This window comes from Vipera ursinii (assembly GCF_947247035.1).
Source record: "Vipera ursinii genome assembly, chromosome: 9".
NCBI classification, from domain to species: Eukaryota; Metazoa; Chordata; class Lepidosauria; order Squamata; family Viperidae; genus Vipera; species Vipera ursinii.
In genome coordinates this window covers 14,748,493-14,770,040 of record NC_139523.1, presented here as the reverse complement: position 1 = coordinate 14,770,040, position 21,548 = coordinate 14,748,493, and the positions used below count along the sequence as shown (strand labels likewise).

Genomic DNA, 21,548 nt, shown 5'->3' with positions numbered 1-21,548 from the left:
GCTCCCATAATTGCTTTCTCACTACATGTAGTCCTCAACTTACAACTGTTCATTTAGTGACCAGAATAAAGGAGAATATTTGTAGCTCAGGGTGGGCATGAGGCGTTCTTAGGTTTAGGTTTAGGTTTATTCAATTTCTATACCGCCCTTCTCCCGAAGGACTCAGGGCGGTTAACAGGGCATATATAAATAACAGTACAAAAATTAAAAAGAAATTAAACCAATGCCCAATTAAAATACAATGACAATAAAATAGTAAAAAACCCATTAAAAAACCCTAATATTCCCCATCAGGTCAGACCAGCTAATTCAAATAAGTGGGTCTTCAGCCCGCGGCGGAAGGATCGGAGGTCTGATGCCATCCGGAGCTCAACCGGCAGTTGGTTCCATAATGCCGGAGCACCCACAGAGAAGGCCCTCCCCCTGGGGGCCACCAGTCGACATTCCCTGACCGGAGGCACCCTGAGGAGGCCCTCTCTGTGGGCACGCACAGGGCAGAGGGGAGTTGACGCCGGCAGCAGGTGGTCCTCGAGGTATCCCGGACCCATGCCATGTAAGGACTTAAAGATCATAACTCTGAGCTTGGTTGTTTTCTTGCAGACTCTTCATTACCCAAACCAGACAACACCACCAGTGCTAGTACTAGCACTGAATGAATGAAGCATCTGCAAGAAAACAAGCAGGCTCAGAGAGCACCAAGGGACTCCTCCTTTAGTGACCGTTTAAAGTAACAACAGCACTGGGGAAAGTGACTTATGACTGTTTTTCACACTTACAACCGTTGCAGCATCGCCATGGTCACCTGATCGAAATTCAGAGTGACTCATTATTTATAACAGTTGCAATGTCCCAGGGTCACGTGATCACTTTTAACGACCTTCTGACAAGCATGGGGAAGCCAGATTCACTTAGCGATTATATTGCTAAATTAAGAACTGCAGCGATTTACTTAAGAACTGTGGCAAGAAAAGTCACAAAATGGGACAAAACGTCTCACTTGACCAACGTCTCACTTAGCAACAGAAATTTTGGGCTCAATTGTGGTTGTAAGTCGAGGGCTACTTGTACTGCCCAATAGGATTCGAATCCTTCCTCGGGATTCAAATCTTTAAAGCCTGTCTTTGCCAGGGCGGCAAGATAAAGCAATCCCAACACCCCAACACCATCACCGATGCGTACCTTTGACTATCAGCTCGGCAAAGTTGGAGACACCAGAGCCCCTGCCAGACTGAGTCACACAGCGGTACAAGTCCTGGTCTCCTTTTGACACTTGATCCAGTTGAAATGTAGCCAAAAATCTTCTGTGACTGATGTGCTTCACCGAGACGGTGGGGATGACAACCCCGTTCTGCTTCTACCGTTCAGAAAAACAAGAGTAGCGTCACCCTCAGTGTCTCAACCCTGCTCCGAAGTGATTGGCATTTGCAGCTTACGTTTCAGTAAGCCTCATGTTTTATGGGAAGGGCTGGTGGGCTGCGTGGGCTACCTTTTTAGAATTTGCTGTCCTTTCTATTTAAAAAGAAAGAAAGAAAGAAATGGAAAAGTCTACTTCTTTGAGGCAAACGAAACAAAAACCTAGACAATCGTCTTCTTCTCCTGAAAGGAACACTTGTCTAAGCGTACAAAAGAGAGGTTGAGATATGGGTGGAAGAATCTGCCAGCAACAACCAATTCTGGAAAAAAGGGGAAACCCAGATTTTGATAAGTTGCCGATTAGCATTCAGAATGGAAAGCTTATTTCAACCTACCTCCAAGTATGTCAAATGCATCCTACACAGAGGTTATTGTTTCAGGCAATGGAAGAACACAAAGGACAGGTTGAACTCATCTCTCGTGGAAGGAAGCAAGGGGAAAGAGGAACAGATAAATGATCCAATGAAAATATAAATTGGGGTAAACTTATTCCCGCTTACCTGCATGAGGAATCTCTCTGTTTCCGAAGCCTTGCCAGCAGCTACACATTGAAAAGTAGCGTTCTGTCCAGCATTTACCTCCACATCACCCAGACGTGAAAAATGAGGTGCTTTGGCTGCCAAAAGAAATATAATCAGACAAAAAGATCTGTGGATAGGCTTCTATAGTTACTCCCTTCCCATACCAATGATATAGCTCAAAAAATGGGTATAAAACAGGTGGAGGGTCGGGAGGATTAATTTAACCCTAAACAGTGTTTAAGCAGAGAGTAATTGCCAGAATATCTTTAGGGCACTGTCTGATTCTCTCACTCGATCCTCATCTTTATTACATCTTTATTTATTTCCTTCATAAAGGGGCTTAATAAGGATGAGAACATAGTGCCTGTCTGCAACTTGTTAAAGCAACTGCATCTTTTCTTGTAATTGCCAACCCAAAAAGGGCCAGGGAGGTGGGGGAGAGATGGCTGCTGTGAAGAAACGCAGGCAGTTGCTACTTTCATATTCTTTGAGCAGACAGAAAACCTCTTTAGAATAAACCCAAGTAATAGCAGAGCCCTAGTATTTATTACCCCTAGCAAAGTTCACCATGAAATCATCTTCTTGACTGCATTATCTGTCATCTTCCCCAGGACCAAGTTTTTATTCTTTTAGACCAGGGGTAGGCAACTTCGGCTCTTTTATGACTCATGGACTTCAACTCCCAGAATTCCTGAGTCAGCATCTGACTCAGGAATTCTGGGAGTTGAAGTCCATGAGTCATAAAAGAGCCGAGGTTGCCTACCCCTGTTTTAGACCAAAGCTAGTCATAAGGGTTCTGGGACAAGTTAGTGCTATCAAGAGAATGGGAAAGTTGGCCAAAAGAACTGTTACACTTACAGCAGGGATAATTCAAGAGCAGGATGTCATCCAATCCCAAGTAGCCATGCCTTTCATTGGAAATGACTGCTTCAAACAATACCTAAGGATATAGGAGAGACATTCTGGTGTTACAACTGGAACATAGGAGTAGAATTGAAGAGACCTTATTTCAGCTCTGACTGAAATTCACTGGGTTGGGCACTGCCTTTATCTAATCTGTTAACTAACCTATCTAAAGAAAATTGTGTAAAGAAGGAAAAACACAAAAATCAGCTTGGATTTTTGGAGGAAAAGGAGACACAAATGTACCACATATTCTCATTAACTGTTTTCATAATATTTTAATTTTGGTTGTGCCTTTTTTATTCTTCAAAGAACATAAGAAATCTAAGAAAATAAAATAAGGGTCTTATTTGGATGACTTGATTTACTGCTCCACATAAATGCCTGAAGTTTTGGCACCCCTGAAAATCTAAACTACTTTGGGCAACTTTGAGAGCAAAGGACCTGTCAAGCCAGTTGATATTCTGTTGCTGCCCAAGGCTAATTTTTTTCCCCTCAATAAATTCTCTTTCAATTTGCAGGGTTATTGAAGAACTGCAGAGAATGCCATAAAGGGGATCATGGATTTTCAGCTACCTAGTTTGAGGGGAAGACTATCTGAAGCCAATGATCAACTTCCTTTTGGGGACGTGTGATAATAAAACTCATCTGATCATAAAACAGAAATTAGTACAAATCAGTAAGATTATATAGTGACAAGCCTCCTTCCCAAGAGGATAAAAAAGAACGGGCTAGTGGCAATTAATTAATTATTAGGCAATTACTACAATCCAGTGAAATCCTTGTCTTGCATGTTTATCTTTCTCATAAATGAAGAGCTGGATTTCCATAGAATATTGTTGATTTTATGGAATATCACTGCAGCTTTTGGAATATCACTGCAGCTTTTGGAACAACTGGAAGTTGTGTTCCATTATATTTTTCTGCGACGGTCTTCTGAATTCTAGTCTACAATCTGAGATTTCTTGGCATTCTCCCAAGCAAGGAATAAAAAAAAATCCTGCTTAGCTTTTTCAGATGTTTAAAAGAGAGCTTGGTGCTGCCACCAATTTGGACATGTAACAAATAGACTAGACCAGGGGTAGGCAACCTCGGCTCTTTTATGACTCATGGACTTCAACTCCCAGAATTCCTGACTCAGCTGACTCAGGAATTCTGGGAGTTGAAGTCCATGAGTCATAAAAGAGCCGAGGTTGCCTACCCTTGGACTAGACTAACCTAGTGTTCATAGCTTGTAGTTCAGTAGATAACAGGAAATCCAGTAATTATCTCAACCGATTGCCTTAAACCATAGTATAGTATATTAATTACTTTGAATGTGGTGTGTTCAATGAACCCAATAAATGTGTTTTGCTAATCCATATGGTTTAGGGTGCTGTATATAAATTCAGTCACACACTTCCCTTTTCAGAATTCATGATTTCCCGCAAGCATTAGAATTTATCCCAAATCTCCCACTAGGTTTCTCCAGAAAGGCAACTCTAGAAGATGACCAGGCTATGCCCGAGGGAGGGGTCAAGCATGCCATCAGTCTTAAGTCCCTTCATGCCCACAAGAAATCTAAGTCCAGCCACTTTGAATTCCGCTGACTCTTATCTGCCGCCAATTTGCTTTGACCATTAGTGGTTCAGATTCTTGTAGGCAGCGTTAGCATGCAATAAGCATGTAGTCATTTGAACCACCTTGGTTCCTGATTTATTGCCACTGACAGCAACCCTCCTCTTACCTGATACTCGTTGGGCCAAAACATGCTGACAGCGAGCTCCACCTGATGCCATTGCCGCGCATGAGAGCCAGAGACATTCCACACCACACTTCCCAGTGGCCCTCCATTCATTTTGACAAAGACGTTCAAAGTCCCAGGGCTGTGCCCATCCCGGCTGTACATGAAGTAGCTGAACTGGAGGCAGTGAGTGTCATTTTCGCTCAATGTCTGGAAGAGGATCTGTGCTTTCTGCCCTGGATTGTGCTGGGAGGAATTGACCATCAGATAAGAACCTGTAATGGTAAAAGAGAAGAACACAATTTGTTCAAGCAGCAATATTTGAACCTGAGGTTCTGTATATCTGATAATGCTGACATAAACTCATAATGGCATAAGAAACTTGGGCATGAATCCGCAGTAACTTCTCTTGTTCTTCCCATTCTTTGTACTCCCAGCAACCTTACCGATCCAGTTTAGTAAACTGGGGGTGGAGTTAAGGGTATCATTAGCTTAAGAGTCTTTACATTGCCATCAATGGTTCAAGTTCAATCCCTCTTGAGTTCCTTTGACCTAATCTAGCACCAATTTAGTACTGAACTTTATTTCACTAGATTCTTTTGTATAGGCTTAAGCAGGAAACCTTTGAACTGTAACCAAAGGTTCAGTCCGGATCCTTTGTGCCTAACAAGACATGGCATACTTCAGACTTATAGATTTTTAATGCTGGTCCAAAGCTTCAAGCCAGTCAACTGGACCTCAGGGAAAAAACACTGACTGGAATAGGCAGAAAGTGGACTAAGGCTACTTGAACCCCCCATAACAACAACATGTTAAGTGACTCACAGTAGATCTTCGTTCGTTTATGGCAGAATTTGGGAGAATATAAAAACAGTCCAAAATTAGGTTTTTATCCCATTTGGCTTCTTCTTGTGGAAATTTAAGGGTGGGAACCCCCCACCTGATCACCTCCAAAGACACAACATTTTTACAAATGCACACAAACTAAACGCCATGCAAACACAATCACTGCTTGTATTATCGTCAAGGAGATCGTGAGACTTATTTACCTTTCCTCTAGAATTCCTACAGTCTTCATTGCCTGAAACGCCTAACTCCACCTGGATTAAGCCATTTAATTTCCATTCTGCTTTCTTGAATCATTTAATGTTAGTTGCTTCTGACTAAACTGCACTCCGTTGGTTATCACAATACCCAGAGGCCATCAATGAAATAAACCTCGATGCTTCTTGGCAGCTGGAGAACAGAGCAGCTACCTGTCTTTCCTGGAGGAAATCCTGGATCAAAATTTGCAGAATTTTTACATTATTCCAGAAATATCAGGAAACATGATACAAGGAGTGGCTCAGGATACTGTATATTACTACCTGGGGCCTCTAGGAGAGCACTGATGTCCCTTCAAGTAACTCTAACATACACACACAAACATAAACATAAACATATATTATTATATTATATTATACACACACACACACACACACACAGAGAGAGAGAGAGAGAGAGAGAGAGAGATATTTCTGTTTCACACCATTCCTAGCTTTTTATCCTTTTTTTCCCCCTAATAACAACTGGACTAAAAGAAAGCGCCAAGGCCTAAGTCACCCCAGGAGCTTCAATGGCTAAAGATGGATTAAATCCAGGTCTCTCTGCTCCTGGACCTATGCTGTCCCCTCTAACCAGACATTGATAATTATGTTGGATCAACAGCCATCTCTCAAATTGACTTCTAAAGCAATTGATGGTAAAAGATTATGGGGGCTGTAGTCCCGGTGAACAACAGATTGCTTGGCCCTGTTCTTTGCCATAACCCCATTCTAGTTTTGCTGCAATATTGTTATATAAACAGAAAAAGCACCTTTATACATACTCAAGCCATCTGGCCCATCTATTTCAGTTCTGCCAACTCTGATCAGCAGCAGCTGGCCACAAGATTTCTCCCCAGACAGATCATGGGAACTGCCACTGAGCTGCTGCATCCTGTTCACACGACCACAAAGAAAATTCCCCAAAGATACTCCTTCCCCATCCTAACCTATATATATATGATCTTCCCAGAAATTAAAACTGCTCCCAAATGGCTCTCTTAGAAATGGCAGTTTTCCAGAAGGGACATTACTTGACCAAGAAAACAAAAATAAGCATACAGGTAGCCCTTGACGTACAGCTATTCATTTAGTGACTGAAGTGATGAGAAAAAGTGAAAAAGTGACTTAAGACCATTTTTCACACTTACAACCGTTGCAGCATCCTCATGGTCATGTGATCAAAATTCGGTTGCTTGGCAACTGGCATGTACTTATGACAGTTGCACAGACCTGAGGTCGTGTGATCACCATTGGCAACCAGCGTGGCTGGCTTGCAAAAAAGCAGAGTCAATGGGGGAAGCTGGGTTCACTTATCAACTGCATAATTCACTTCACAACTGCAGTGATTCACTTAGCAACTGTGGCAAAAAAATGTCAACTCACTTAACCACTGTCCAGCATAGCAAGAGAAACTTTGGACTCCCTTGTATCATAAATCAAGGACTATTTGTGAAGGCACTGGGCAAAAAAACCCAACAACACTAAACTGGGGTTTTATTTGTTTTTTTAACATGCTCTATCATCTTGGATTCTGTAAGTAACAAGAAGGATCCCATTTCTTTAAATCAAGTCTCGGTTTCCCAATAGCAATCTTTTAATTTTTAATTGTGTTTATTCATTTAATTTACACAGAGGGATATAATTCTCTTCTTTCTTTCTTTTTCTTTTTCTTTCTTTCTTTCTTTCTTTCTTTCTTTCTTTCTTTCTTTCTTTCTTTCTCTTTCTTTCTTTCTTTGCAGAATTCCTCTTCAAATAGAATCAGCCCGAGAGAGGAAGCAGCAGTTAATTCACCAGAAGGGTGGTTAGCAATTTGACATACACCCACACAACTCTTCCCTGCCTTCTACTGGGTGTCAACAGAGCTAAAAACCACCTCCCTTCTCACAACGCACTGCAGTTCTCCCACAATTTGCAGGGATTCCTTGCAAAGATATAAGATCCAAAGACTAAAGATAGCCATAAAATCCAAGCCACAGCTGGGATGGGGAGAACTTCTGCCATTTTGTATTGGCATCTGCCACATTCCTTTGCTTTTGGGATTGGGCTCAGGGACCACCACTTATCTACCCAAAATAAAGGGTAGGTGAGGTGGGGGAAGGTGAGTCAAACAGAAACAAGGAGGAAATAATTGGCAGTGTTGGGGAAAAGAGTGTGAGACTGTTGTTTTGCCTATTTTACCAAATAAGAAATTTTAAGCTCCAGAAATTATGTTCCTTAATTATGATTTGGATCAAGACAGAAAGAGAGACAAAAAAACAACAACAACCCTGGAACAACTATATGAAATAAAATACACTTACACTTTTCTCTTGTAAGTTTTCTCTTAATTAAATCTGATGTGCTGCCTTTTAGCCTCACAAAGGACACCTAAAGTTGCACTATCAGAAATAATAAGAGAAATTGCATTAACCTGAAACCTCAGTTTGAGATGGCTCTGGAAGCAGTTCAGACAAAACTGAAATAGGGAGACAGTCTCTGATGGCAGTGTTACATTTTTTTTATTTTTATTTTTTTATTTTAATCCCATTTATATCCCGCCCTTCTCCGAAGACTCAGGGCGGCTTACAAGCTTAGCAGTAGCCTTCATTCTATGTATATGCCTGCTTATTAGGGCTTTCACACACACACCAAAGCGGCATTATTACAAAGTCAGCTTATTGCCCCCAACAATCTGGGTCCTCATTTTACCTACCTCGGAAGGATGGAAGGCTGAGTCAACCTTGAGCCTGGTGGGACTCGAACCTGCACTAATTGCAGGCAGCTGGTGTTACTTAAGGAGGCATTAGCCCACTGCTCCACCAAGGCATGGCTTGAAAGGAGGTAGGAGAGAATAGAAAAGAGGGTAAAAGCAAACTCAGCTAACCAATCTTCATGGCCAATAAGAATTTCAGTAACTCCGCATTCCGTTCTGAATTGCTCCAGTCTTTTTAAAATGCTTTGATGTTGTTGTTGTTGTTGTTAGCTGCAAAGTCGTGTCCAACCCATCGCGACCCTATGGACAATGTTCCTCCAGGTCTTCCTGTCCTCTACCATCTTCTGGAGTCCATTTAAGCTCATGCCTACTGCTGAGTGACTCCATCCAGCCACCTCATTCTCTGTCGTCCCCTTCTTCTATTGCCCTCAAACTTCCCCAGCATTAGGCTCTTCTCCAGTGAGTCCTTCCTTCTCATTAGGTGGCCAAAGTATTTGAGTTTTAGCTTCAGGATCTGGCCTTCTAAAGAGCAGTCAGGGTTGATCTCCTCTAGGACTGACCGGTTTGATCGCCTTGCAGTCCAAGGGACTCGCAGGAGTCTTCTCCAGCACCAGAGTTCAAAGGCCTCAATTCTTTGGCGCTCAGCCTTTCTTATGGTCCAACTTTCACTGCCATACATTGCAACTGGGAAGACCATAGCCTTGACTATACGCACTTTTGTTGACAGGGTGATGTCTCTGCTTTTTAGTGTGCTGTCTAGATTTGCCATGGCTTTCCTCCCGAGGAGCAAGTGTCTTTTAATTTCTTGGCTACAATCCCCATCTGCAGTGATCTTGGAGCCCAGGAAAATAAAATCTGTCACTACCTCCATTTCTTCCCCATCTATTTGCCAGGAATTGAGAGGGCCGGATGCCATGATCTTGGTCACTTCATTCTTTCTGGTGCTACTAGTACTAGCCCTCTGCTCTTCCCCAGTAACATATTGGACGCCTTCCGACCTGAGGGGCACATCTTTCAGCGTCATATCATTTTGCCTTTTGGTACTGTCCATAGGGTTTTCATGGCAAAGATACTGGAGTGGGTTGCCATTTCCTTCTCCAGTGGATCACATTTTGTCAGAACTCTCTGCTATGAACTTTCCGTCTTGGGTGGCCCTGCGCGGCATAGCTCATAGCTTCATTGAATTACGCAAGCCCCTTCGCCATGACAAGGCAGTAATCCATGAAGGGGGCTTTGATGTACATAAGGTTAATATATTTTGTATAATATTGCTTCCATTTTTCTTTGTCTTCTCTTTATTTTTATTTTAGGAGAGGGTTACAAGCACAACCAAGAGAGAAAATAAAGAGAACTGGAAAAGAAATTTTACAAGTTTACAAATTGTAATTAGGGAAACATTATTGAGGGAAGCTACTTTAAGAAACAGAAGTGGCTCAAAATCTTTATAGTAAGCTTGTGCTGAATTTGGAAAAGGGGTTGACACATGTCATTATAATGCCAAAGTCACAGGGAACATGAAATGACATGTGCAGAGATCATTCCTCCAGGAAGGGAGGGAGGGAGGGAGGGAGGGAGGGAGGGAGGGAGGTGCGAGGTTTTTGTTTTAAGGAATGAGAAAATAAAAAAAATATTTCCTTGGCATTACGTGAAACCAAATGCAACCCCTTTGAGTCAAATAACAGCTTCTTAAGGAGATTTTGAGGATGAGCTGCAGACTCAGCTTTGAGGCATAACCATCTCAAAGCTGTTGTCGTTATTTTTAAACCCTTGGACCACAGTATTGTCTCATCCTTTAGCATCTCACCAAAGTGTGCTAAGCAGGCAAGCGCTCACATTTCCATATCCTATATATTAAAAGCACATTTATTCCATAAGAATACATTTGTTTGATGGGTCAGGATAACATACCCCCATTTACAGAAGGGGAATGCTAGCAGGCTTGAAGGAAATTTAAATTTACCAAAGTACAAACAATCAGTTCCAGATAAAGAGTCTCATGTCCAAGAGTGAACAAAGGGAAGAGGCAAAGATGGGGAAAAATGAGATTGGGTGGAATTCTTAACCATAGTCCATATTGCAAAATTGGGTTGTTGGGTCCCCATAGATTACTATGCAAATTATACTGTAGATTTTATATAGAGAAAAGTAGGGTAGATATCATTTTATTGAATGAATAAGAAAAAAAGTGAACTGAGATGATCTTTCATTAGGCAGAAAGAATATTGATCTCAAAGGGCATCAAGAAGTTTCATTATCCATCTAGCAGGCGCTTCAACAGTTGGGACCCAAATTATTAACAGCTGAAAATTGCCTAGCAACCACAAAGACCATTTTTCCGAATAGGTTTGTACAAGAGGGCTCCAGAGGGGCTGTCTTCTCCAGCATAATTTTATAAGGCATCTTTAAGAATTGGAAAGAATTCAGAATTTCACCCAGTGTGTGATTTTCCACCACAGAGAGGTAATAACAATGCCTCCTGCAGTGCAGCATAATTACCTTATAGCTGGGAAATTCTGTAGATCTGAGTTTTTCTCACTCTACATGTGATTTCACCTTCCATGCTACTACTAAAGCTACCACATCCCACTCTGCCTACAGGAGGCTTCATGAAGGAAGCTGCACTCCAATGGACTTTTTATTTGCCAGAAAGCTAATTAAAGTCTCTACCTGAATATCATCTCAGAGAGATATAGAATTTGTTAAAAACTGATATTTGTGTGATGGGTTTGCTACATAATTCAGCCTGCTGGTATAAAGCAACATTTCCCGGTTTTGGTATCCTTGCAAAATTAGTACTGATCTTAAGGAAAGGAAAAAGGAAAGGGAAGGGAAGGGAAGGGAAGGGAAGGGAAGGGAAGGGAAGGGAAGGAAAGGAAAGGAAAGGAAAGGAAAGGAAAGGAAAGGAAAGGAAAGGAAAGGAAAGGAAAGGAAAGGAAAGGAAAGGAAAGGAAAGGAAAGGAAAGGAAAGGAAAGGAAAGGAAAGGAAAGGAAAGGAAAGGAAAGGGAAGGGAAGGGATGGAAAGGAAAGGGAAGGGAAGGGAAGGGAAGGGAAGGGAAGGAAAGGAAAGGAAAGGAAAGGAAAGGAAAGGAAAGGAAAGGAAAGGAAAGGAAAGGAAAGGAAAGGAAAGGGAAGGGAAGGGAAGGGAAGGGAAGGGAAGGGAAGGGAAGAAGGAAGGGAAGGGAAGGGAAGGGAAGGGAAGGAAGGGAAGGGAAGGGAAGGGAAGGAAGAAGGAAAGGAAAGGAACAGGAAAGGAAAGGAAAGGAAAGGAAAGGAAAGGAAAGGAAAGGAAAGGAAAGGAAAGGAAAGGAAAGGATAGGGATGGAAGAAAGGAAAGGAAAGGAAAGGAAAGGAAAGGAAAGGAAAGGAAAGGAAAGGAAAGGAAAGGAAAGGAAAGGAAAGGAAAGGAAAGGAAAGGAAAGGAAAGGAAAGGAAAGGATAGGGATGTATTTATGATGGTTGCAGTGTCCTTGGGTCATGTGATTGCTATTTGCAACTTTCCTAGCTGGCCTCCAACAAAGTCAATAAGGGAAGCCGGATTTGCTTAACACCCATGAGTTTCATTTAACAACCACAGCAAAAAAAAAAACATCGTAAAATTGGATGTGACTCAACCGTCTCACCTAGCAATAGAAGTTCCAGTCTCAATTGTGGTCGTAAGTTAAGGACTATCTGTACTCACAGCATCGGAAGCAATGAGCTCAGGTTGCATTACCTTTTATTCTGATGCTCAGAAAAAGACTGGCCTATGAAATTCTATGCTATACTTCTCCAAGTCTCGCATTCTCCAAGGCCTATCATGGGACAAATCCTAAGTTAAGAGAGGCACATCTTTCTTCCTCTGACCTTACCACTTACTATAGAGCAGGACTGGGGAACCATGGCTGGCTCAGGAATTCTGGGAGTTGGAGTCTACTAGTCATAAAGGGGAATAGTTCCCTGGCCTCTGCTATAGAAGGACAATTGAAAGCATCCTGTCATACTATATTACTGTGTGGTTTAGAAATATTAGTGTTTTGGACAGGAAAGCTGTGCAGAGAGTGGTGAGGACAGAAGAAAATATTATTGGAAGTTCACTTCCTTCTATCTAGGTCATGGCATAGAAGTATTACTTGACCAGGGTCCACAGTATTGTCTGGAATACTACACATCCTCTCCATGACCAGTTTTCTTTGTTACCTTCTTGGAGGAGACTTTGCAGTATCCGAAGCAGAACAACTAGATTCTGTAATAGCTTTGTACCATATAGTATCAACCTTTTATTCACAAGACTTTCTTTCCCCTATGTGTTTCAAAATGGGCTGTGATTTTATATGTGTGTGTTGTGTGTGTATTTATATATAGAATATGTTTATGCGTGTGCATGTCTGTGAATGGGTATACATTTTCTTTTGAGAATGAGCATTAGAATTTCATTTTTTAATGTATGCCCAGTGTGTTTACAGAAAAAAGTGACAGTAAAGGTTATCTTATCTTAAGTTAGCCACTTTAGGCAACTAATTATTGATGTCATTAAAGAACAGCATTTCAGTTTATTTATTTCATCATTTTTCCTGATTGTCAGAAAGAGGACGGAATATTGACTTAGGTAATAAAATAATTAGATGGGGTATTAATTATTTGATGGGGACTGGATTAGATAGAAATATCATTCGATACTTATCTATATCAGATGATGAAATGTCTCCAGTCTCCCTTGAGACATAAGTCGTCTTCTACATGGAATCTTTTTTATTGGTCTCATAATCTAGGATTCATGAAAGAAACCTGTTCTATTAATACCATCTCTGCAGACAATCTTCCCTTAATTAGGATATCACCTTTCAACACCATAACAGAATCTATCCATAATGTAAAATTTTTTGAGACTAGCATTAATTTTTGCTTACCTCTACACTGTTGTTTTTCTACCTTGGCAAGTTTTAAGATGGGTGGATGAATTCAGGGAGTTGAGGTCCATCCCTCTTGAACTTGCCAAGGTTGAGGAACACCACTTTATACCATAAGAAGACTCTTTCTTTAAGCAAAGGGAAGTCGAGAACACTCAACTCTGCTTGGGGAATGTGGTACACCCTTTTCTTAACTTTACCACTTCTATGAAGGTTAAAGCTGTTAAAGCCAGAATCAAAGATCCTATAATGAGACAGATTTGTGCCTTCGACATACAACATTGAGAACTGAACAGGGGAAAAAAATCTATTAAATAAGGACAGGAGCAATAAGGAGCAAAAGATACAGTACCTATACTCAATATAAATCTGGCTTGATTCATAGATCCTATGGGACCTTCCACTTTAGAGCTTCTTTGACTTCTGTAATCAAAGCAATTTATATTTTTCCAGCTTTGTCCTAGACCAGGGGTAGGCAACCTTGGCTCTTTTATGACTCATGGACTTCAACTCCCAGAATTCCTGAGCCAGCATTGTGTACCCCTGTCCTAGGCCTTATTGGTGTCAACTCTCGAGTGGAATGAAGAAATTGTGAGTAAAACCAAAGATTCTGCCCGCTTCATTTTGCATGCAGGAGACAACATGACTAGATTTTCAAACTCTCTCTCTCTCTCTCTCTCTCTCTCTCTCTCTCTCTCTCTCTCTCTCACACACACACACACACACACACACACACACACACACGTATTCAATCCTTCTGCGTTAATGCTTTAAGCCTAAAATGTACAGCAATTTCCTCTTGTTGTCTAAACTGGTAAAATTGAGCTGTACTTTGTACTATTCTTGTACATCTGAAATGCTTCTCAGCTGCAAAATTGAGAACAAAAGTAGCTCAATCATAGAAATGTCAAGCCTGGATTGACAGCTGCAGAGTGAGGGGGCAGAATTTGGATTGGGGCCACTCGGTGGAAAATGAGCTGTTAAAGTTTTTTATCTGCATGGTTATCACAAGGAGGAGGAGGAGGAGGAGGAGGAGGAGGAGGAGGAGGAGGAGGAGGAGGAGGAGGAGGAGGAGGAGGAGTTTTCCATGAAAGTGATTCTTCTCCACAAATCAAAGTTTCCTGTACTGTATTTTTTGTACATTTTGTCTCCTCAGAATATACTTGGGGGCGGGGAGCAGAAAAAGCACCTGTTCTTCTTCTGTGTCATACTAAATATTAAACAATGCCAGCAATTTTTCCTCCTCACTTCTATTATGTCTCTATGGTTTGTACCTGCAGAAGCATCCCCTGGTCCATATGGTCCACACCTGACAAAGCATCTATAGTCCATATCTGAAAGAAGGTTCCTCTCTAGTCCATATGGTCTGTACCTGAAGAAGTATTTCTGGTCCATATGGTCTGTATCTGAAAAAGCATCCTTGGTCCATATGGTCCATATCTGAAAAAAACCATTCCTTGTCCAAATGTCCATATCTAAAGAAACATTTCTGGTCCATATGGTCTGTATCTGAAGAAGCATCCCCTGGCCCATATGATACATATCTGAAAAGGCATCATTGGTACATATGGTCCCATATCTGAAAAAGCATTTCTGGTCCACATGGTCTATATCTGAAAAAGTATCACCGGTCCATATGATCCATAGCTGAAAAGGCATCATTGGTCCATATGGCCCCATATCTGAAGAAGCATTTCTGATCCATATGGCCCCATATCTGAAGAAGCATTTCTGCTTCATATGGTCTGTCTCTGAAAAAGCATCGCTGTCCATATGGTCCATATTTGAAGAGGCATCCCCTGGTCCATATGGTCCCTATTGGGGAAAAAGCATCCCTCAAGTTTGTTTGCCATGAAAACAAAAGGAGTTCATCTGGCAAACAAAGCTGACTCCATACTGGTAAAAAGAGATTGGGAGGAAAGCAGTAGCTGCTGCCATCTCTGGCTAAGAAGGGAGTCCATTAACAAGCAGATCAATACCATACTCCTCTTCTTTTGTTCCAGCCCGTTCACCAGGCTCGGTGCAATTTAAGGACAGCTTTAACTGACATCAGCAACACAGATCACGCTTTCTTTTCTCCTCTATCTTTCCAAATAAAGCTAAGGGGATAGTTCTTTTGTGTGTGTGCTTGTGTGTGTGTGTGTGTCACTTAACACTGGCAATCCTACCTTTTGTATATAAATATAGGTCAAAGCTGCTAAATTAAAAGAGCTCGGCTTGTACCTGACGGGCTTTTATGTGTCTTCTGCTACAGGATGCAATCCAAGGGAACTACTGCCTGTGAAATCCAAAATGGGTAGCCTGAAAGAGAATGGCTGCCAGCCCCAAACCCATGAAACGCTTGCATAGTTTTGAACATTATTATTGAAAGATTGTATTCAGTCTCCTGGGGGGGCGGGCTTTATCAGCCCCCAGAGACAGCCCAAATAAGCTGTACCAGCCACGAGCAGAAAGATGACAATTACTGCAAGATTAAAGTAACAAAATCTTGCAAATCTGGGAGAAAAAAAACCTTCTCTCCTCTCTTGCCTTTACAGTCCAGAAAACTAGGGAGGGTCATTTCTGAGACTTTTGCCACGTCCCCATTGCTTCTGTGTAGGCTAAGCTGTCTTTTATCTGACCACTACCTAGTCTGCTGCTCCTCCTGCCCCTTATTCTCAAGACATTCTCACAGACCACTGCAGCCTCAAAGACGGGTTCTTGTGCCATAAATATGCTCTAGTACAGCGTTTCTCAACCCCAACAACTTTAAAAGAAGCAACAGACAGAAACTAATCAAGGAGAGAAGCAACCTAGAACTAAGGAAAAATTTTCTGACAGTGAGAAAAATTAACCAGTGGAATGGGCCTCCAGAAGTTATGGATGTTCCAAAGAAGAGATTGGACAACCATTTCTCTAAAATGGTACAGGGTTTCCTGCTTGAGCAGGGGTTGGATTAGAAGACCCCCAAGGTCCCTTCCAACTCTGCTATTCTGTTAAATGTGTGGACTTCAACTCCCAGAATTCTCTAGCTAGAATTCTAGGAACTGAAATTCCCCCCCCCCCCCCGCCATCTTAAAGTGTCTGAGGTGGAAAATGTAGCTCTAGAACAGGGGTCTTCTAACTTGGCCCTTGTATGACTTGTGGACAACTCCCAGAATTCCTCAGCCAGGCATGCTGGCTGAGGAATTCTGGGATGAAGTCCACAAGTCATAAACGGGCCAAGTTTGAAGACCCCTGCTCTAGAATATAGCAAAGTATTCTAATACACACTGAATGCTGATGCCCTTGATTAAACTGTAACTGCCAGAGATTGAAAGAATTAGACAGCAGGTGATAAGAAACGGCTCTGCCTGAGGCCTTGAAGCATTGATAGTATTGCAGCAGATGGACCAACCTTTTCTTATTTTCCTGCCATTTGAATCAAGCCCCAGATTTGGATACCTTTCAAAATTACATAAGAACCAAATGTTAGTTATTCCATCCAATTTCAGATATATATTTCAGCCTGGCTGCAGCTTCCCTCTGTATCCCTCAAGACTTTGGATAGACGGCAACACTCTGACTCACACACACTCTATGTATCATCCTGTCATCAAAAATATCCAGCGAATCAATACTCTATGCCTCCATGTAAGAGTGTGAGAGAAAAATAATGTTCGATTGGGCTCCAGTGAGTCTTAAATTTTCTTTAGAAAAGCCATCCAAGAATCCAGCTAATGATTTTGGAGTGTAACATCGGAGAGACCTTAAAAGACCAGACTCTTGAGAAAATGCTCAGCACCAGCTGAAATTTATTCTCTATTCAACATTTCTTTTTATCTTATTCCAATTTAAGATGCAATCAGCACGATCGTCATCACATACATATTCTTACATTGTGGAATTAGGAGAAATGACCATGGTATTAACCTGGATTCAACAATATTCGTGCTATAGCTAAAAAGCAGCTATGGGACCCCAATTCAGATCACAAAGCTTCTTCCCTCATACTCCATATGCTAAAAGGAACTTTATTCCCAATGAGCAATTAATAAGGTAGAGAAAGAAAAATTATATAGTGTTTTTCTCTGAGCCTGCCCTGATTAATGTTCACCTCAATGACACAATGAGAATAATGTCTGGACCTCTTAAATCCACACCGCACTCCTGAGTCTATGTTCTTTCTAACATTGCCCCTATTGATCTTGGATAACAACAACACACAGTTGTTGAGAGTAGAACAAGATAAACACACCATCAACTCCTAGAGATCTTCCAATGCATAAAAGATTAGACTCTCTAACCTCTCACCAGGCTTAAATATAGGAAACCACAGTTTGGAATAACGTACCATAGTTTTATACTCTAGATGAAGAATAGCGATTAAGATGAGCGGCTTTTAATAACCACAACCAAACAGATCACATAGACCCACCAAAAGCACTTCCAGGAATGCAGTTGCCCTGAAAAAGATGGAGCCACCTGAATAGAATCAGGACAGGCCATGCCAGAACTAAGGCAAAGCTTTTTAAGTGAGGAATGGCTGAGAGTCCATAATACAGTTGTGGTGGCACACCGGAACAAACTACAACACATACAGTTCAAGAATGTCTCCACAGGAAATTTTAAGGCACCTGGGATGATCCCACCACAGCCACACCAGAAGCAGGTAGATGGTTAGTTTCCTTAGATATCAAATTATAATATCTATCCCATTGGAACATTATGGCTTCATATTATGGCGATTTTATTATGGATTTATATTAATTTAATATATTATCTCCTAAATAGTATTGTCCATAGACACACACAAACACAGGTGTGTGTGTGTGTGTGTATACATATAGACAATACTATTTAGATTTTATACACATACACACATACATATACACATACATACAATACTACATAGATTATATATTAAATTAAGATAAAACAATAATATATGTATATGTATGCAGTAGTGGGATTCAGCTGGTTCGCACCAGTTCGCACCAGTTCGGCTAATGTTTTGTTGCCCAGGCCCAGAATAGATTTCTGGAAGCAACATCCACACAGAGAACCTGTTGTTCACATGTTCACATATTTGAATCCTACCACTGTATGTATGTGTATATACAATACATACAGTGGTGAGATTCAAATATGTGAACATGAGAACAACATATAAGTATATGCAGTGCTTTTTTTGTAAAAAAAAAAAAGTGCAGGAACTCACAGACATCATACAATCCACTTTGCCTACCCTACAAGGTTTACCTTTGTAGTTGAAAAAAAAAACCTTCAATTTTTAGTGTATCTAAAAGATTATGATTTTGTTCAAGGCAACTCTGGAAAATCTGTCGAAAAAAGATGCCGGAACTCCATTCTGGTGTGTTCTGTGACAAAAAAACCCTGCATATATTTATATACATACATATATTATGGTTTTATCTTAATTTAATGTATTATCTCCTATATAGTAGAGTGTGTGTGTGTGTGTGTGTGTGTGTGTGTGTGTGAGAGAGAGAGAGAGAGAGAGAGAGAGAGAGAGAGAGAAAGGGAGAGGGAGAGGGAGAGGGAGAGGGAGAGGGAGAGGGAGAGGGAGAGAGAGAGAGAGAGAGAGAAAGAGAGGGAGAGAGAGAGAGAGAGAGAGAGAGAGAGAGAGAGAGAGAGATGTCTTCAAAGAAAAACAAAGCCCAGTTGCCTTTTGTAAAAAAGCACCTTTGGGACAACCATGATCTGGATGACTGAGAATCTCCGCAGATAGTTAGTACACATTGTGTAGTACAGATATGGCCACTAGCATGTTTAGCTTGATCTTTGGATATTTCAATGAAAATCAATTATTTTTTCCTAAATTCTCTGGAAAATAAAGAAACAGACCTCATTCACATTTCACACTAAATCATAATGTGATTTGATTGGTTTTAGCGTAGTGTAGAGGGCAAATTGCCAACAGGGTTTCTAAGCCATGAATTAAGTTTTAGCACATTGTATAAGCCAAACCAGTTGTGATTCATCCCGTTCACAGTGATTAAGCAAATCATGGTTCAGCATAATGAGTGAACTCGGGGAAAGCCTCAGATTGAAGAAACTGAATAATAGGAACAGCAATAACAATTTGCAGCAACAACTGTTTGACTCCTTGAAATAGCTACTATGCTTTGCTGCAGGAAAAATGTCATAAACCTGGTGTACAGTCAGACTCAACTGGGCTGGTAGGAAATCGGTCCTGCTTGTATAAAGCTCTGCTGAAACAGTGGTAAGGCAGGATATCTGCTATTTACCCATCCTTCATAATAGAATAAGATACTTGCAGGAAAGCATCTCCCCAAACCCTTTCTTTATCCTAGGTCCATGGTGGCGAACCTATGGCACGGGTGACACAGGTGGCACACAGAGCCCTCTCTGTGGGCACGCATGCCATTGCCCCAGTCCTAGTCCTTCAGATGGGTTTTATAAAAACTTTTTGCTTTAGGCCTCCGCCGCCGCATGCAAAAAAAAAAGGTTGAATCAATCAATCAATTTCAACTTCTCGTGGGGGGAAAAAGGGATCTCGCAAAGTTGGAATTGATTGATTGAACCTTTTAGTCCCACTCTGCCACGCCCACCCAATGGGCCACACCCACTCAATGGGCCACGCCCACCCAGCACCCGACAATACATAAGTGGGTTTGGGATTTCAGTTTGGGCACTTAGACTCTAAAAGGTTCACCATCGCTGTCCTAGGTTTTACACACACACCCGCAAGCATAAAGAGTCATTAATTCTTCAAATATTGCTTTGTTTTGCCAGGGGAATCAGTTGGGAGGAAGGGAGGGAGGGAGGGAGGGAGGGAGGGAGGGAGGGAGGGAGGGAGGGAGGGAAGGAAGGAAGGAAGGAAGGAAGGAAGGAAGGAAGGAAGGAAGGAAGGAAGGAAGGAAGGAGTGCAAATCAAGTGGCAATACTATACTAAGTGAATCACATATTGTTTCTTGGAGACATCTCTGAAAATAAGGAAATTAACTAGGACATTCCATCAAAGCCCAAGCCAATTAGAAAAAAAACCTAGAAAGACTAAAAGAATGCAATTCTTTAATCAAATTGTAATTCAAATGTGAGTTCTGTCCAGAGGAAGGAAAATGGTTTCTCTTCATGTCTATTGCCCAGAAAGCTGCTGTGTAGCAAATCTCTCCCAATTCCCCAAAGGGTTACTATGAAAATCCTACCCTGGACCGGTTAGCGAGACTTTCCCTCCCAGAAATGCTTAATGAAAGACTCACCAAAGTCAAAATACGTCTGGTTTCCAGCTTACGCTGATTATATCACTTAACCAAGGGAAACCACTGAAGGGAAAAGCAGTTTCCTATCAGAAAGACAGCATGTGATGAAAGGAAAGATACAGTCTTCGTGGAGAATGAGATTTGGACTTGGGTGGCCATGCAAGGGTAGCTAAGTTACAGATTTGCTGCATCCTATAAATACATCACTTCGCTTTGCAAAGAAGAATTTGCCATTTCTCAATATAGAGAGCATCAGTGGTAGTGCAGTGGTTAGAATGCAGTATTGCAGGCTATTTCTGGTGACTGCCAGGGGTTCCATCCTCACCAACTTGAGGTTGACTCAGCCTTCCATCCTTCCCAAGTCAGTAAAACGAGGACCCAGATTGTTGGGGGCAATGTGCTGACTCTGTAAACTGCTTAGAACAGCGAGTCACAGCCTTTTGGGCACCAGGGACTGGTTCCGTGGAGAGACGTTTTTCTACGGACAGGAGGAGGCATGATTTCACGTGCTGCCTGCATCCCATGGATGGGGCTTCGCTTGTTTACACAGCCCAGTTTCTGGAATGCTGTGGACCAGTGCTGGTACACAGACTGGAGGTTGGGGACCCCTGGCTTCGAAAGGGCTGAAAAGCACTGTGGAGCTGTCTATAAATCTAAGCGCTATTGCTATCGGGAGAAAATACCTCACCTGTATTTCATTCCATATTGGAACTCCTCAGACATATGTAACCAGATCTCTTCTGTGGGATTCAAACCCTCTACATGGAACCTCAGATGAACCCTGTAAAATAAGAGCTGGCTACATACATCTGACGAGTCCCAATTCAGAATGAAACCAGTCAAACCTTGCATCCTGGTGACAAATAAACATCCCATAGAGTAGACTATACACTGTCTAAAAATAGAAATAATGGAAAGCTTCATACACGGGGCATGACATAATCTGAATCGCTCTCTCTCTTTGAGAGCCCAAAGGAAGGTGGACTGCCTATACCATTCTGATACATCTATATTCAAATATATATTATGTTTGAAAAGGTAGGCAGAATCAAGAAACTCCCTCCAAAAAAGGGGGGGCAAGAGAATGGAAACTATCTCCAAATCAAAGCCTGATTTAAT

The 21,548-nt window shown here is 41.6% G+C and overlaps 1 protein-coding gene across 1 annotated transcript in view; it reads right to left on the bottom strand.

Moving 5' to 3' along the window:
- The window catches only part of PTPRU (protein tyrosine phosphatase receptor type U), a 330,295-nt gene that overhangs the window by 151,422 nt on the left and 157,325 nt on the right, over nt 1–21,548 (bottom strand). Inside the window, exons 3-6 of the mRNA XM_083370035.1 lie at nt 4,564–4,835; nt 2,793–2,874; nt 1,914–2,029; nt 1,180–1,354 (exon numbers count right to left, since the gene is read on the bottom strand). Coding sequence (XP_083226161.1) covers nt 1,180–1,354; nt 1,914–2,029; nt 2,793–2,874; nt 4,564–4,835 — 645 coding nt within the window. The remainder of the gene's footprint in view (nt 1–1,179; nt 1,355–1,913; nt 2,030–2,792; nt 2,875–4,563; nt 4,836–21,548) is intronic.